The sequence below is a fragment of the Pipra filicauda genome, unplaced genomic scaffold (genome assembly GCF_003945595.2).
Source record: "Pipra filicauda isolate LSUMZ 115617 unplaced genomic scaffold, ASM394559v2 scaffold62_size3274119_pilon, whole genome shotgun sequence".
In the NCBI taxonomy this organism is placed as follows: Eukaryota; Metazoa; Chordata; class Aves; order Passeriformes; family Pipridae; genus Pipra; species Pipra filicauda.
This window is the reverse complement of record NW_024104787.1, coordinates 1751467-1766784: the sequence shown is the minus strand read 5'-3', so window position 1 is coordinate 1766784 and position 15318 is coordinate 1751467. Positions and strand designations below refer to the sequence as shown.

Sequence of the window (15318 nt, the reverse complement as noted above, 5' to 3'; positions counted from 1 at the left end):
CTTCGATTTCATCTCAAACACATGAAATAGTCCATCTTTCTGTTAAAATTATGCCACACCAATGAAACAGCTGTGAAAAAAGGGTCACAAAGTTCTGAAAATATAAGAAGCAGCTTTCTTCAAAACTTTCATATGAAATGGAAAGGGCAATGCCTATGACATTACTAATTAAAAGAACCAATGCACTCATTTAGAGACATTTGACTTCCAAATCCTTCACAAAATTCATCTGTTTCTTTAGAAGTCTCCACTGAATTCTCAAAGATCCCCAACAAGCATCCAGGACTGTGTATGCAAGGGGCAGCTCACATCATAGAACTCAAGGAAAACAGCTACCTTTACATGTGAAAGTCACAGCTTTCTCAGTCACAGGCAACAAATTTCTACAGTTTACTGCCATGTAAAGAATTAAAATGGATCCTCCTGATGGCATTGCCTTCTTTATTCTAAATGAGGAGTCATGGTATCTCTACCTGGAAGCAATTTGGTTTGTTGACCACTTCTAACATGGTAAAATGCTACACTTACTTTCCAGAAGGGAAAACAGATGAGGGAAGTTATACTGAAAAAAAAAAAAGACCTGTAGGAATTATGTTATTTTCTACTACCTGTAAAGAGCAACTTATGAGCACCTCTTGAAATCTGAAAGACTACTCAAATACTTTTTCCCTTGTTTCAAGAAGAGATTTTAAAAGAAAAATTCAGAACTCACAAGATGCAAGGCCAAGAAAAGCCAAGATAAATAAAAAACATATACTAAAGACAGCAGAATGATCTGGACAACTTCTAGTTGCTTACTGAGCAAGATCTAGAAATCACATTGAAAGCCATTTTACTGCTGCTTACAGTCAAGTATTTCTGAGAGACACGTTATTCGATAATAATATAAATAAGATGAATGTGACTGAATAGCTGAATTAGGAGAAAATAAAGGGAATAAACTCTCAGCATCAATTAGTTCTAGAAGTTCGGGTTTAAAAGTGTGTAGGGCCCTCTCAGTAACAGAAGATGGTCTCAAATAGATAACATATTATACGGAAAGAAAAGATATAATGTCTCACTGATCAAAAATAAAGACCTGTTGTAAAACACATAGTTCTTAAGTCTAGATGGCTGAGGTTATGCAACTCTGCTGACCATTTATGTCAAACTTGTTTTGTCAGTATATTCCTAGTAACTGTCACTTCCATACAAAATTTTACAGTAAGATGAAGAGCTAGAAATCATTCAGTGTCACTATTTTTTTTTTTAACTAGCAGACAGAGAGGGGAGAGACACTATTAGTATTTCTACTGAGACAGAAGACATCATCCATCTTGTCTGGCTAGATGGCTGCTGCCAGTCAGCACTAATTCACTGACAGTGCACAAATAAGCAACTGTCAGAGGGGTGCTGGGGCCAAGGGCAAAAGTTGAGATGTCACTATTAGAAAGCACAGAACATGGGGAAACCTGAGATACCACGCAATAATGGTATCAAAGAATAGGAAAGGAACTATGTTTACTACATGTGATGGAAGTGTGGGGATACAGAACAAATTGGTTTGTATTACAATAAAAAGTAGAATAAGGAAGAAAAATTATGAAGCAATGCAAGGTAGAAGTGATTGCTTTGTCATTACATTCTTTTTTGTAAACTTGAACTGTTCAATCTTGTCTCAGATTCATGTCTTAAGTACTTAAAATTGGTTAAAGAACAGCTAGTGCCTTAGGAGAACTCCACCCCAGAGTTCAAATTCATCCTTCCTCCTCTCTCCCTAAAGGAATGTAACTGCAGTAGGCTTTTAAACGTGGTTACAGGGTTAAACATAACTAGACATAGCTAGTATTGCTTATATTCACTAGGATAAAATCCATGTGGGCTAACATAAGAAATTGAAGCATCTCATTTTTATGACATTTATTAATTCCAGCTTGTACCTGGAAATCTAAGTAATGTTTGCCAAGAGTCAATGCATGAAAATTACGATTTCAGGGCAAGAACCTGTAGCTACTGCCAAACTATGATTTTTTTTTCTAATATGACAGAAAACACATTGTAGACATAAAAGATCATTAAACTACACTTTCAAGCAATAACATGTCTCTAGTAGGGGAGCATTATACAAAGTACATGCTGTTTACAACAGCTACCATAAAATTTGCTGCAATCTCATTCCATATTTGAAGTCCTTTAAATTACAAAAAATATATGCAATCTCAACTACCATTCAATTGCTTTTAAATTTACCTCATTAAAATCCTTTCTTAGAACAAGTGGTAGCAGCACATCCAACTGCACTGCTAAATTTTTTAATCAGAGATCGAGAATTTGCATATATTGCAAATTGATTTTTCCATTTTTCTTCATAGCACCTTCCTACAAATCATTCTTAAAGATCATAAGAATAACATTTCCTTTTTCTAACATACAAGACCAAGTATATAACAGCTTTTCTTTTCCTTCCAGAATGGAACACCTGATGTCACTATTTGTTAACTGTTGTTACTACTCACTCCAATCCATTTAGATCTATATTATTACTTAAGAAAGACAAATTCTAAAAGAAAATATCAAACAGGGCAATAAAACCAAAAGCAAGCTTTTTGTCACTGCACAAACCAATGCCTGCTTATACATTTCTTCATTATTTTCAAGTTGAAAAGTAAGGCTAAAGTTTCCTTACAATAAACCCATCAGTAAATTTATCGTAGCACTAAATACAGCCTGCCTTGTTGCTAGTGTACAAGGATTAATGCAAAAAACTAGTTCATAAATAGAAATGTTTTTTTACCGGAGAATCAAATGCAGTGTGATTAATTTTTTCCTGTTTAGCAACCATAATTATGACATGCATTGTACATCTACCTACATATACAAACACAACTGTTACTTGAAGTTGAAAATCTGAAAATTAACATTTACCATCTACTTTAGTAGTAAAATTCAAATCAGTTCAGTAATTCGTAACAATTTACAGGTGGGCAGAGAAACCATACAGAATAAATTTACAGTAGGTATTTATCACACCTAGGCAATGAAATTACATGAGCTGTATATTCATTATTTGATTTGTATTTAAAAGGTTGTTCATACAAAGGTCATACATCTGCTCCATAACTGTTCTGATAAAAGGAAATACAGGAAGCAATAAGAGGCACCTTTATATATCCTAGGCTATAATAGTTATCCTATGAAGAATGTAATTCATGCAGTGCCCAAGTCCTGGAGATTCTGTGTTAAAAAGGCTAATAAAATCACATATTCAAATTAACTGGAAACTCCTTTCTGTTCTAGATGAAAAGGTTTGGAATGCACTATAAAACCAAAACATACACATTTCCCTTCTGCCTACAAAACCCAATGTAAAAAGCAACAAAACCTTGCTTTGTACCTAACAATTACTTTAGCTTAAAATAAGGGGATAAAACAAGGCAGATTTTCTCATTATAAAAATATTTTATATAAGGGAGGAGATGAGATTCTCAGACAATTATATGAGAATAAAAATTGTATTTACTTCAATGTCAAAAAGCCTACATGCTTAAAAGAATTTTTGGAGTGAGACTTCATACTGTTCATATTTAACCAGCCTCATTATTCCTTTTCAGAAAACTCATTTGCCATATTTTGAATACCTCAACTATTTGTATTAGACATACTTGTTCAAATAAAGACAGAATTTGATACTGAATTAAAGAAAACAAGGTCTTTTCTAATATAGAAAATGCATCATTGAGCTGTTTTATTTCACCCCCACAGCAGAGTCAATATTAAATCCTACCACAGCTCTCACTTTTGAAACAACATATGCAGCAGTGGGGTCTCTATGCAATGACCATTTTGCTACATTTTTTTTGTACTAACAATAACAACATTTCTTTATTGGAAGAGAATTCCCATGAACAAAAGAAATTACAAAGGAAATCTATCAAGAAAAATGTGTGCTTGCTTAAAATAAAGTTTTAACAATTGTGAAAAAATTTAAGCATTTGTTCTCTGAAAACAAATATTTTTCCTCATTCTCCTTCCAACTGCACTAATTCCAATTCAAAAGTCTCACAACAGTAATGTTAAGAAAAGCACCCATCTAATCCTGGTTTGAAGGATCTTATAAGCTTCTGCAATATGTATCTATTTCAACAACCTGATTTTTGTCATATTCTCAGAATTCATCTTTCAAATCAACTGCGTAAGAAAATTTTTCAAGCACATCCCAGTTGCTTTTAAGTTTAGAAGCAAAAGTTCTACACAGCAAAAGCAGACTCGAGAGACTCACATTAATCTTTTGGGCTTATTTAGTCACGCCATTTCAAAGTGTTAAATAATAACCCATCTATCACAACAATAGCTAGTATTTCTTAAAGCAACCAGAAAATCCCCACTTTCAAACTTAAATCATCTTATGTTAACTCATTCACGGTAAAGACTGAAATAAGGGCAAATCTGACTCATGTATAAGCATACATGGAAAGGCGGTTTTCTCAAATTTAAAGAAATGTTTTCTTAGATGAAACAGTAAGGGCAAATACTTTTCCTTAACAGCTTTGGGTTTTAGTTGTTGTGATATACAACACTGCATAAAGGTAAGTCTTTTTTTCAGCAAGGAATCTAATTGTAACTCAGCTTCTCAAACAAAGCATGTTAGAAAGTAAAATCAGATCCTCTAACAGAAAAGCAAAAAACACATAAAATAATTTCTTAACAGAGGGAACACATAATGAAAAGTGTTATTCTAAAGCAGTGCAGAGCTGAGGCAGCAAAAGGAAGAAAAATTGGTTTATTCTTTGTCCAGTACGAGGATGGTTCAGGAATGATTTGTTTTTTTAAACACTGTTCTTTTGCAGCTATCACATTCTGAAATGATTAGAACATAAAATCCCCATAGGAAGGACATGGTCAGTCTCAGACAATTTTGTTGTGAATGTTACACCAGCCAAACCATTCCGCCAGTTTACAGTGTACCATAAAATATTTACACAAGCTATGAACTATAAAATATTTTCACATGAACTATAAAATATTTACACTATCAACATCAGTTAGGAAAGAATGATGTGCTGTCAAGCTGGTGTGACCCAGGAGTAAAGATTTTGTGGTCGCAGATTAAATAAAACTATTGCAAATCATCTGGAAAGTTACAGGGACTATTAGGTTAAACAAATTACTGCTTCCTGGTCTCTTGGATGGTAAATGTAACCAGGAAAGCACAGCTTATATGCTTTAAGCTAGGTTTTAGCAACAAGATAGAGAAGGGTTAGGCTCATAATCAAACTGTACTGACCTCTCTGAATGTTCCTTCTAGCAAGGTGTCCAGATGTTGAAGAGGAGCAGGAGTTTTATCTTTGAATCGTGTCAGCAGTCGTCGCTCAATAGCTCGAAACTGTACGGCCCTTTCAGATAACAGCTCCTGAAATTTTTCAGCATTCAAACGTAGCTGCAATTTAAGAGTTTTCAAGAATTCAGATTAAGGGTCATATATATTGTATGCACATTGCAAATGAAACGGGAGAAGTTTAGTAGAATTTTTGCGACAGAGTGTATTGTACAAATATGATTGTCGTTCATACCAGTTTGATATTTTACACTCCTCATAAAGCTTTTTAATGTTTCAGGAATTATCATTTCCTACTGAATTCAACACTAATTGTCAACAGCCAGAATAAAATGTGAAAATGCACATTTTCACATCAAGAAGCCTATTAACAAGACTGAAATTTCACCACCAAGACCTGAAGGCTTGGTTTGGTGTGCTATTTATGACACATACACAGTGTATTGGACTTGATATTCATTGTAGTAGAAAGCATGAATAGAAGTACTGGATTCTGTACTGTTTGAATGATTGCCTTTTTCTGAAGTGAAATCCTTTTTTCCTTTTTATGCATACTGATCAGCTATAGCAATAAACTTCCTCGAAGTGTTCACAAAACTTTGAACATTGTATATCAAATGTTCAGACGATAAAAAGTCTTATTTTATCTATTAATCATCACTTACTAGTACATGCCTTTAACATAAAACTGACTAAAGATGAGTCTTTCAGAAAACTGAGATACCTCTGTACAGCTGACATGCTATAACTAGCAGAACAAACATCAAGACACTCAGCTTTCCACATGTGAGTAAAAATGCCCCAAAATGAGCAGAAATTTCCTAAATTTAGAAATCGGATTATATTTAAATATAAGGAAACATATCTTTATGTCAGCACATGATTATGAACAACAGTTCAAGGAAGTGAAGAGAAAAAGAAATATTATGCAGCTTCTCTAGAAATAGTAGTAAAAAAGGGGCATCTCAGGTAATATTCTCCCAGGTTTGTCAAAAAAGAGTGTGTTGAAACTAAGAGGGATGGGAGCATAAGGACCCACTTTATAGACTATTTAGATCTTTTGGGACCAAATAATTATTGGAAAATTTCAGAAATTTCAAAATAGCCAGCTGCTACCTAACTAGATCCTAAATTAGCGTTACAGCAATAATACCTATGTTTCAAACTTCAACGTATTTAGGCTTCACTAGATTGTACCACAAGCTTATGCTTACAGTATTTCTACCAGTCACTTAAAAAACCACAAACATTTTGACTTTCAAATTAGCTGAACAACTAGCCATGAGCTTAAGACTAGGACCTAGGTTGACCCCTTAAAAAAAATCCCAGAAAATTCCAACTACAACTTCCATCTTTCTGTATGGTGATGGCTCAAACTCACAGAAAATGTGGCAGTATGAACAAACATCCAACAGTATTTCTCATTCTTACATACATATGTTGCTTTTATCAAATACACAAGTTTAATAGAAATCTTCAAATAGCTATTCCCTTTTTTTACTGGAAAGGTGTGGAGGGAAAGAATGGATATATTTTATTCTATTAGCTATTTCTACAAGCTATCTGAACTACTGGAGATTTTTCATTGTCATCTGCATAGTCAAACAGGAAAAAGTAATTACATTTCTTTTATATCGGTTTGGTAAACTTTCTTGAGCCTCCAGCTTGATCTGCAAGGGCAGCTTTTTTAGACACTGAAGGGACTTTCCATATAATTACCAGGATGACTTGGGGGAAAAAAAAGTGGTCATGGTTTCCTTAGTACGGAAGAGCAAAACAGCCTAAAACTAAGGGCAAATTTTGAAAGCATTTTACAATTAACATGATGTTAGTGAATGAAAAATTCATGGCTTCTGTACAGGCAGTGAACAGAAGGGCAAATACTGGTTCCTTAATTTGTATGATTTGCAGACTGCACACTGGCTACATGTGCTCTGCTAATTGCAAGGGCTGTTTCAGAGGCAAGGCATACTCCGTACTTTAAAAACCAAATTATGACATTTTTTTCCAGAACTATCTTAGATATAACCTTCTATTTTCTGAAAGCCAAATGCCTGTGATAGCTATAGTTATAATCTGATTAATCATTGTACTAACATACAATTTTAAACTAGCAGAACACTAAGGATTCACATATCATGTAACATACCTCAAAATGTCGATCAATTAGTTCAAAATATTCTTGCAGAGGAATTGAACCAGAAAAGGTACATGCAAAATCTTTGCAGTTTTGCTTCTTGAAATGTTCCTCTAGTCGGCGTGTGAGCTCTTTCGTTATCAGCCAAAGGTCTTCCAACTGGTCGCTCTGGATCCTATATCGTTCTTTGAGCACAACAGATACAAGACTAATAAACACACACTTAAGCCACATACATTCACTACACAATATAGTTTAGATAACACGCAAGTTGAACGTGCTAATTGTACCCTAAGTCTACATGAGATTTTCTTAAGAGATACATGTTCACTTGTGTTAAAGAAATACTTGTATTTTGTTGATGTTGGTCCTAAGTACTATCCCTTTTATCCTAATTTTAACAGGCAATTTTGTGGCACAAGACTCTTTTTTAAGAGTATGGACCTATTTGTGAAGAAAAAAAAGCTATGAAGAACTACCACAATAAGGAAACAGGAGAGTTATATGAAATCATATATGAAAATATATGAATATATGAAATCATAAATGTATGAAATCATAAAACAGGCTGTCTGCAGTGCTCTGCCATAACAACTTTAGTGAGCTTTTCTCAGGGCTGGAGACAGAATCAGGCTCAATTAACTTTGAACTGTGACTGAGGCACAGTATTTTAAGCATCTGATGGTAACAAGCGAGATGGTAACATCTCGTGGTAACAAACCACCTTTAATGTCTTTTGGAAACGGTTATTGAGTTCTTCAAATAATACACTCAATATCATTTTTATTACATCTCCACTTCCTAGGAAAACTTGTAGTAGGAAAAGTATTAGTCTAACTACTCATAGGCAACAATATTCAGCTTTGATAGTGCTATGCTTCACTCTAGACACAGCTAATATTAGTAGAAGGTGATTCTTATCCATCTACACACTATGGCTTTGTAAAAATGGCTTAGTGTAGGAATGAAAGTGTTAATATAAATCAAATCCTGTTAGCTAATGTTATCTCTCCCAGCAAATGAATTTCAAAGTATCAGGCTAGTGGGGTGAGATTTTATTTCTAGTCCACATTTGTATAATCCCCTCCTCAGGTTCCAGGAAATCAGAATTAACTAAATGTCGAGAGGAAAACATTATGGAAAATCATAGAGGCCCTTTAATTATTTTTCTTATTTTTTTCAGACAAAACACAACAACCAACAGTTCCTTATTTGTTTTCATTATGTATCTACCAATACCTTATAAAAGAGGATAGATAGAAATGCAGCCATGACGATTTGATACAAAATAGTTCTCTTTTTTGCCCATATTAACAAGGTCCACAGTAAATTAAATTAACCAGAATTCTTTAGTACTTGAATGCACTTATTTAAAATTTTCTCAACATAAGTAATTCAAGATTGTTTGACATTAGCACTGGCATCATTCCCAGGATACGTATTTCACTGAATACAGAATGAAAAATTCTGTTTACAGTGTAACAGGAAAGAGCAAGTTTTATTTAAAAACATGCTTGTTAAAGAAAAGAACACCATCTGCTAAAGATAACATTCAACCTAATATCCATTTTTTAAATACTCACAGTGTAATGGCTGGACCTACTTGGATGTATCATCATACTTTGCTCTAAGTGATTCTTCCTTGAGAGAAATTAGCTCAGATGTTTTCAGGCCAAATCAACAGTCATTCCATTTATAACTGACATATCTAATACATTAATGGTTTCAAATGGACAAAACTAATTTCCGCCAAAATGCATATTTTGTTTCCATACATTGTTTGTTGGTCAATACAAACACAATCTAATTTTATCGTGGCCTGAGTAGAGAATACTGCAATTATTTGTTTTACATGATCTTCCAGCTTTCAAAAAAGACAAATTAAATTTAGAAACAGTAAAAAAATGAGAATCTGTAGTTTTACTAAACGCATTTTAAACAGAAATACTGAAAAAAAATAAAGAAATAACTGTGCTTCTGTTCATCACATGCTTTTATGATGGTTAACAAACTCAAATTAGCTTTTTGTTAAATAAGTTCCATTCCAGAAAGTTACAAAAGATTTTCAGAAAATTATCAATCAGAAAAGAAGGAGACTGAGGAGCACAAACAGGTTACATAGGTTACAAAGTCTTCTAACACTACAACAGGTTGTCCAATGAGCACAACCTAAATTAAGAATGGCTGCTCTGCCAGTAGGTTATCTGAAGGAAGTCTAGAAGGTTCGGTTCACTTCTCAGTTAGGAAGTCCATATCAGCAGAAAAAAACCCATCCACAGTTAGCAGTCAAGCTTCTCTACACTTTGACTAAAAGACAGTTTAAAAAAGTATCCCCCAAATAAAACATTAAAATCTAAGTCTATCTGAGACAAGCTACTTTTTGATATGTATTTTCTGTCAAGATGTACTTCAGGTTGGCCTTCTTTGCAGCAGTCTTGACAGGCTGAAGTAACATATTCAATTACTACACTGTTCAAAATGGATTAGCTAATACAATTAAAAACAAACATGAAAACAGACATCGATCCTGCCTGCAGTTTCAGCAGTGAAACCCAACTGAACCTGGAGAGCTTCATTTCTACATGCAGCTCTTCCTATCCAGAACTTAAGGTCCATTTAATATGGGATATGGAAAAAGAGGTCTTCTTCCATTGGCCAAAATAAACTTCTTTCATTGAAAACCAGAAATAAGGCCTGATCTCAACATTTTTTTTTTACTTTTCTAACACACCATTGCTTCTAGTCAATATTTATCTACACATACTATTTTCTTTTTGAAGAACATTTCCACAGTGATAATGTTGCATAAACAGTTTTACAAAGTATAAGATCAGTGTTAATTTACACAGCAGAATAAGGATCTAATAAATAATACATAATTTCATCTACATTCCACAGCAGATCTGTTCACTCAAGCACAATCATTTTAGTATCATGACATTCTACCAACAATGCTTTTGTATTATGGACAGTCTCTGTTCCAGAAAATATCCTGAATTATGCTTGAGTATCGGACTTCTTACAAATGTATTTTTTTTAATCAGTTTTACTTAGGTAACATTTCAAGCAAGCAAATGCTCCCTAAGAACTTCTCTAACCAATGCAATCCAATGCATAATCTGGATGCTGAGATCAGGCTGTTAACATAGAAGATGGCATCATACTACTCATTCATTTTCTGAAGTTAGGATTCCCAGATGCAATAAATGAGTAGTCACACTAGGAGAAACAGATATTTTGAATCTCCTCTGTAAAGTGAACCTCACAAGTAAAGCAGTGTGGGAAAGTTTATTGTAAGACTGCAAACACCATCTCTAGCTAGTGAATAAACAAACCTGAGGGGAAAAGATTGAGGATTGGGATGGGTGGGTGTGAGATTACAAGTTATAGCCTCACTAGAAACTAAAATACATTATATAGACATAAACTTTTCCTTACACAGCATCAGAATGCAAAATGAAATCCAAATCAAAGATTTAAACTATAATCCAGAAAAAGTTATTTATAAATCCTTTAAATTTTTTAGTTTTTAGAAACTATCAGGTCTGGGAACTTGCATGTCTAGTTAGTTGAAACTGTTTCAGATCTACTATTTAAAGAAATATTAAAAACAAACTAACAATAAACCAGTATGTAAATTATGCATACAAAAAACAATACAAATGAATTTGAACCTTAGAAATGTAAAGCAATTCTCGGTACAAAGACAGTTACTCTGCAGATGGTTTCTGTTTTTAACACATTTGATTACATTAGAAAAGGTATTATCTCATAGTTTACAGCTGACACCACCGATATTTATATATCCCATCATGGAAAATGGACTTTTGAAAACAGTAAGGCAGATCATCTTTGTGTCAAAAGGATTTCACATCCACAAACTAGATTGTGATTTTTCACTCAAAACAGTCTTCATAAAGCATTCACACAGTGTTCCAACTGAGCTCTCTGCAATGCACAATAGGTGTTCTAGCTTTTCAATTTGTAGTCTGCTGTATTAAATGAAGACTTTGTGCTCTGCTGGCATGGAAAATGCTAAACACAATTGAACTGATTTGGTTCCAATGCACATGCCAAGAAAGAGTTCAGCAAGTTGAGCAGTTTACAGAGCAAGACACCATAAACTCTCCAAAATACAGAGCATCGATCTTTTTCAAAGATTACAAACTCACAGGTGGCTGAAACATGACTACTTAATTCACAAACTACTCTGTACAAGAGACACTGGACCAGATAACAGCATAACTGCATGTGTGTTCTGTAAACATAATAGGAAGGATCTTGAATCCATAATTCTATACTTACAAAGGTATACACGTATCTAAAGATAACAGCCAGGCATTTACTCAGATGTAGAGAAGCAAGGAGGGTTTGATGCCTAATTTAAGTCACAAATTACTGAAAGTCAGTGAAAAGTTAGACACCTGCTTTTTAATCCCTTTCAAAAATTTCAGTAGGTGACTAATTCCAAACACAGGTGTTGAAATTCCTTTGGGAAAAGAGAAAGTTTTTCCTTATTGCAATGACAGTATTAATTTATGAATAAAAACATTGCTAAAAATTTGAAGAAAATCCATTTTCTTCAGAAAACTGCCACTATATTTTGAGTGTGACTTTTTGTTTTGTCATAAAATTTTGTACCTCCCTAGTAACATAATTATATACCTGAGAGAGAGATAAGAAATGGTTGGTTAACACTGTGAAACTCCTGTGGTAATTCATACACCGTGATTATCCTTCTTCATATGATCAACATTCTCACTTTGTACATATATTAACAGATGATCAGGCCTCTTTTACATTAATACTAATAGCACTTACGTGATGTCTTTGAAGCAAGAAGAGTGGTTTTTGAACCAGTTAAAAATAGAAATCCCAGAGCATTTGCCTGGTCACCCTCAGATGGATCAACAAAGTCTAAAAAAGAAAGTTAAATACAGTTTTCTATAATTTGACACTGGTTTTCAACAAACCTCAATCCATAGCCAGGACTATGTCAACCTTCACACAAGCAAATGAATGGGATTGTTTCCCTTCTTAGGGTTCAAAAGTAATGAATATCAGCAGTAGTTTGGTATATCCCCCCTTCATTCACAGGTGGAAACTGAGCTACACACTGGTTGTTCTTTCCCAGCCTGAAAACAAAAAGGTAGGTTTCTCAGAGGTTCAGTCTGTACCATCTAAAAAGAATTGTGATTGGTGAAGAGCCCAAAGACTACCACCTTCTACCATATGCAAGATCATCTTTAATTCAGATATTTATGCAAAAAAAAATGCAGACATTATCATGAAAATATTTAAGTACACTCTCTCCAGCTTTCAGCACAGAGCAAAACAAGCATCTAGGTTGCTAAAACTAGCTACTCTGCAAAGTTCATGCAAGTCCACCTTTCTTTTCATTCAGTGTAGTGCATAATATGAGTTTAAATGGCTTCATTTTAGAATACCATACTTCAAAAACTACTCCATGTCACGTCTACTCCCAAACTTCTCCTAAAAATAAGGCAAAACAAGGAGAAGAGATACAACTTTTACTGCATACACCCATAATTCAAAGTTCATTCACAGATCACGTCATAACCAGCATACTTTTTTTTTAACACTGTAAATGGAATGAACAGAAATCAGAATATTTTAATGCCTTCTTAGTCCAATGGTTTGTGTTGTATTTTCCACAATGCATCCCTAGGTTAAAAATAAAATACAATGTGCTATTCTGAAAGCATTATTGCTTAGCCATAATGGAAGCCCATTATGAAAACCTCAAAATGTAGACATTTGGAAAAAAGGTTCTCTGTTTCAAGTATTACACAACACACCCATTTGAGAGAAAAGTAATATTTACCCTTAAAGTGAACAGAATCATGCTACAAAAAAAACCAACCAAGCCTTCTCTACTGCTCTCAAATGTACGATATAAGTTTTTCAAAAAAAAAAAAAAAAGCAGCCCCACCTTAAAAGTATCATATTAAAGTTGTTGGTCCACACAGCTCTCAGAAAACTGCTGCAGAACCTTAGTCCTCTGAAGTTCAGGAACTTAATCACTGCCAGACTGAACTTTCTCTCAATCACTTTATAAGTTCTGTTTATTCGTTTCTTTTTGTGCTAATATGATCATCTAGATCCATGATGCAGCCACAAAATATTTACTGAAGTCAACAATATTCTCTTTTTTTGCCTGCATTTTATTAAGATAAATGAGTCACTTTCTTTAACTTTCCTCTTCAAATCCCTAGATAACATTCATAGCCTTTTTTCTACACTTCTGAGTTTGAACTAATTTTTATTTAATATCAACAACCAGCACTCAGTGTGCCAGGGCCTAGTAACATAATATTAGTTTCCTGCATGGAACCATTTTGTCTAATACATCCTCAGTTCTTATTTGTTTGCTTATGATTACATCATATTATACCACAGAGTATTCCTGTGGTAACTTCTACCTTCTCTCTCTTCCAAATTATGAGCACCTAATTATAGCAGAAATTATTTTCATAACATTACAGTACTCAATTTCATTCTTCTTTTTCCAGTCCCAAATGGCACCTAATTTCTCCTTCAAACTGGTTTAATGTAATTCTGAGTACAAAACAAAGCTCAGGTTTGCACATCAGAAAATACCGCTGAGTACAAATCTTCTTCTTGGTCCAAGAAGGGTAATGGAATTATTAAATAAGATCAGCTTCAGATCGATATATCAAAAATTCCACAAGTCTTCCTCTAAAGCAACTATACTTCTTCCATACAACATTGACCACTTCTGCTTTACCCTACCCTTTTTTTTCAAATGAATGCCCATGTTTTCCCTATTACAACACTACTTCTGCAATTTTATGTAAAATGACTTTCTAAAAATTAGACCTATATCATGAAATCTGCAGTTTAACCATAGATAGACAAACAATTCCTGTTGGAAGCCTCTAACACATTTCCGATTACAGACATATTTAAAAACCTACCTGGAAAAATGGTGAGAAAACTGACGGGAGGTTTGTTGGTATCAATAGTTAGCTTGTGGTTTGCTGCTTTTGAAGGCTGAGATGGAAAGCAAACTAAGCGCAAAGGCAGACTGAAGTTACACTGCGCGACTCTCGATATTCCTGAAATCACACAACACGGATTCATTTCTCATGCCCATATTCTGAATACAAGATACTTCATACCACTGTCCTCAAAGAGGTACAACAAGATACCTTTAAGATGATTAAGGAATATGTTAAACCAAAAACTATGTCAAATTCTTAATTTTTGTTAACTTTTCCTCCTGAAGCACCTTTAAATTTGAATACTTTTAATTACCTTTTCAAGTGAACATTTGTCTATAAATGGGAAAGCAAGAGTTACTGATGAAATTTACTGCATACTTGTATTTATATCAATTAAAATGCAATAAAGATTAGATTTTATTTAACACTCTAGACAAACAATTCCACTTTAACATACACAACAGTTGTGTGATTATTCCTGATCCTTCAAACGCAGAATTGAAGCATGAACATTTTTATCAGGAATATCCAAAACTAAATGATTTTTAAGAACAGATTTACTTTTTTTTTTTAATATTCTTAAAAAGCATCTATGCAACCTTCATCTCTCAGAGGTTTATGGCTTAGAAAAGAATGTATCTAATAGAGATTATTACCCAAAAGTATATTAAGTTACATCTTTCAACTCATTGCAACATAATAGAACAGAACTGTAGAACAAACTGGCTACTGCCTTGAGTATTGGGATCTATTGTCATATGCAACTTATTCAGAACGGTGCAAGAGAAAAGAGGAAGTTTTAACACTAACACCTAGAAAAGACAGTTGAATGTGTCAAAAATTTTCTCAGATATTGCTGGCATGTCAGCAATTGTCTGATA

General features: G+C 33.9%; 1 protein-coding gene across 6 annotated transcripts in view; it reads right to left on the bottom strand.

The window, feature by feature from the left end:
* The window catches only part of BBS9 (Bardet-Biedl syndrome 9), a 299630-nt gene that overhangs the window by 218245 nt on the left and 66067 nt on the right, over nt 1-15318 (bottom strand). For all 6 annotated transcript variants that reach the window (XR_005566117.1, XR_005566118.1, XR_005566119.1 and 3 more), the window contains exons 16-19: nt 14411-14551; nt 12273-12368; nt 7464-7636; nt 5264-5416 (exon numbers count right to left, since the gene is read on the bottom strand). Coding sequence is in view for 2 of the 6 variants with exons in the window: in XM_027729163.2 (XP_027584964.1) it covers nt 5264-5416; nt 7464-7636; nt 12273-12368; nt 14411-14551 (563 nt within the window). In the remaining 4 variants the exon portion in view is untranslated. The remainder of the gene's footprint in view (nt 1-5263; nt 5417-7463; nt 7637-12272; nt 12369-14410; nt 14552-15318) is intronic.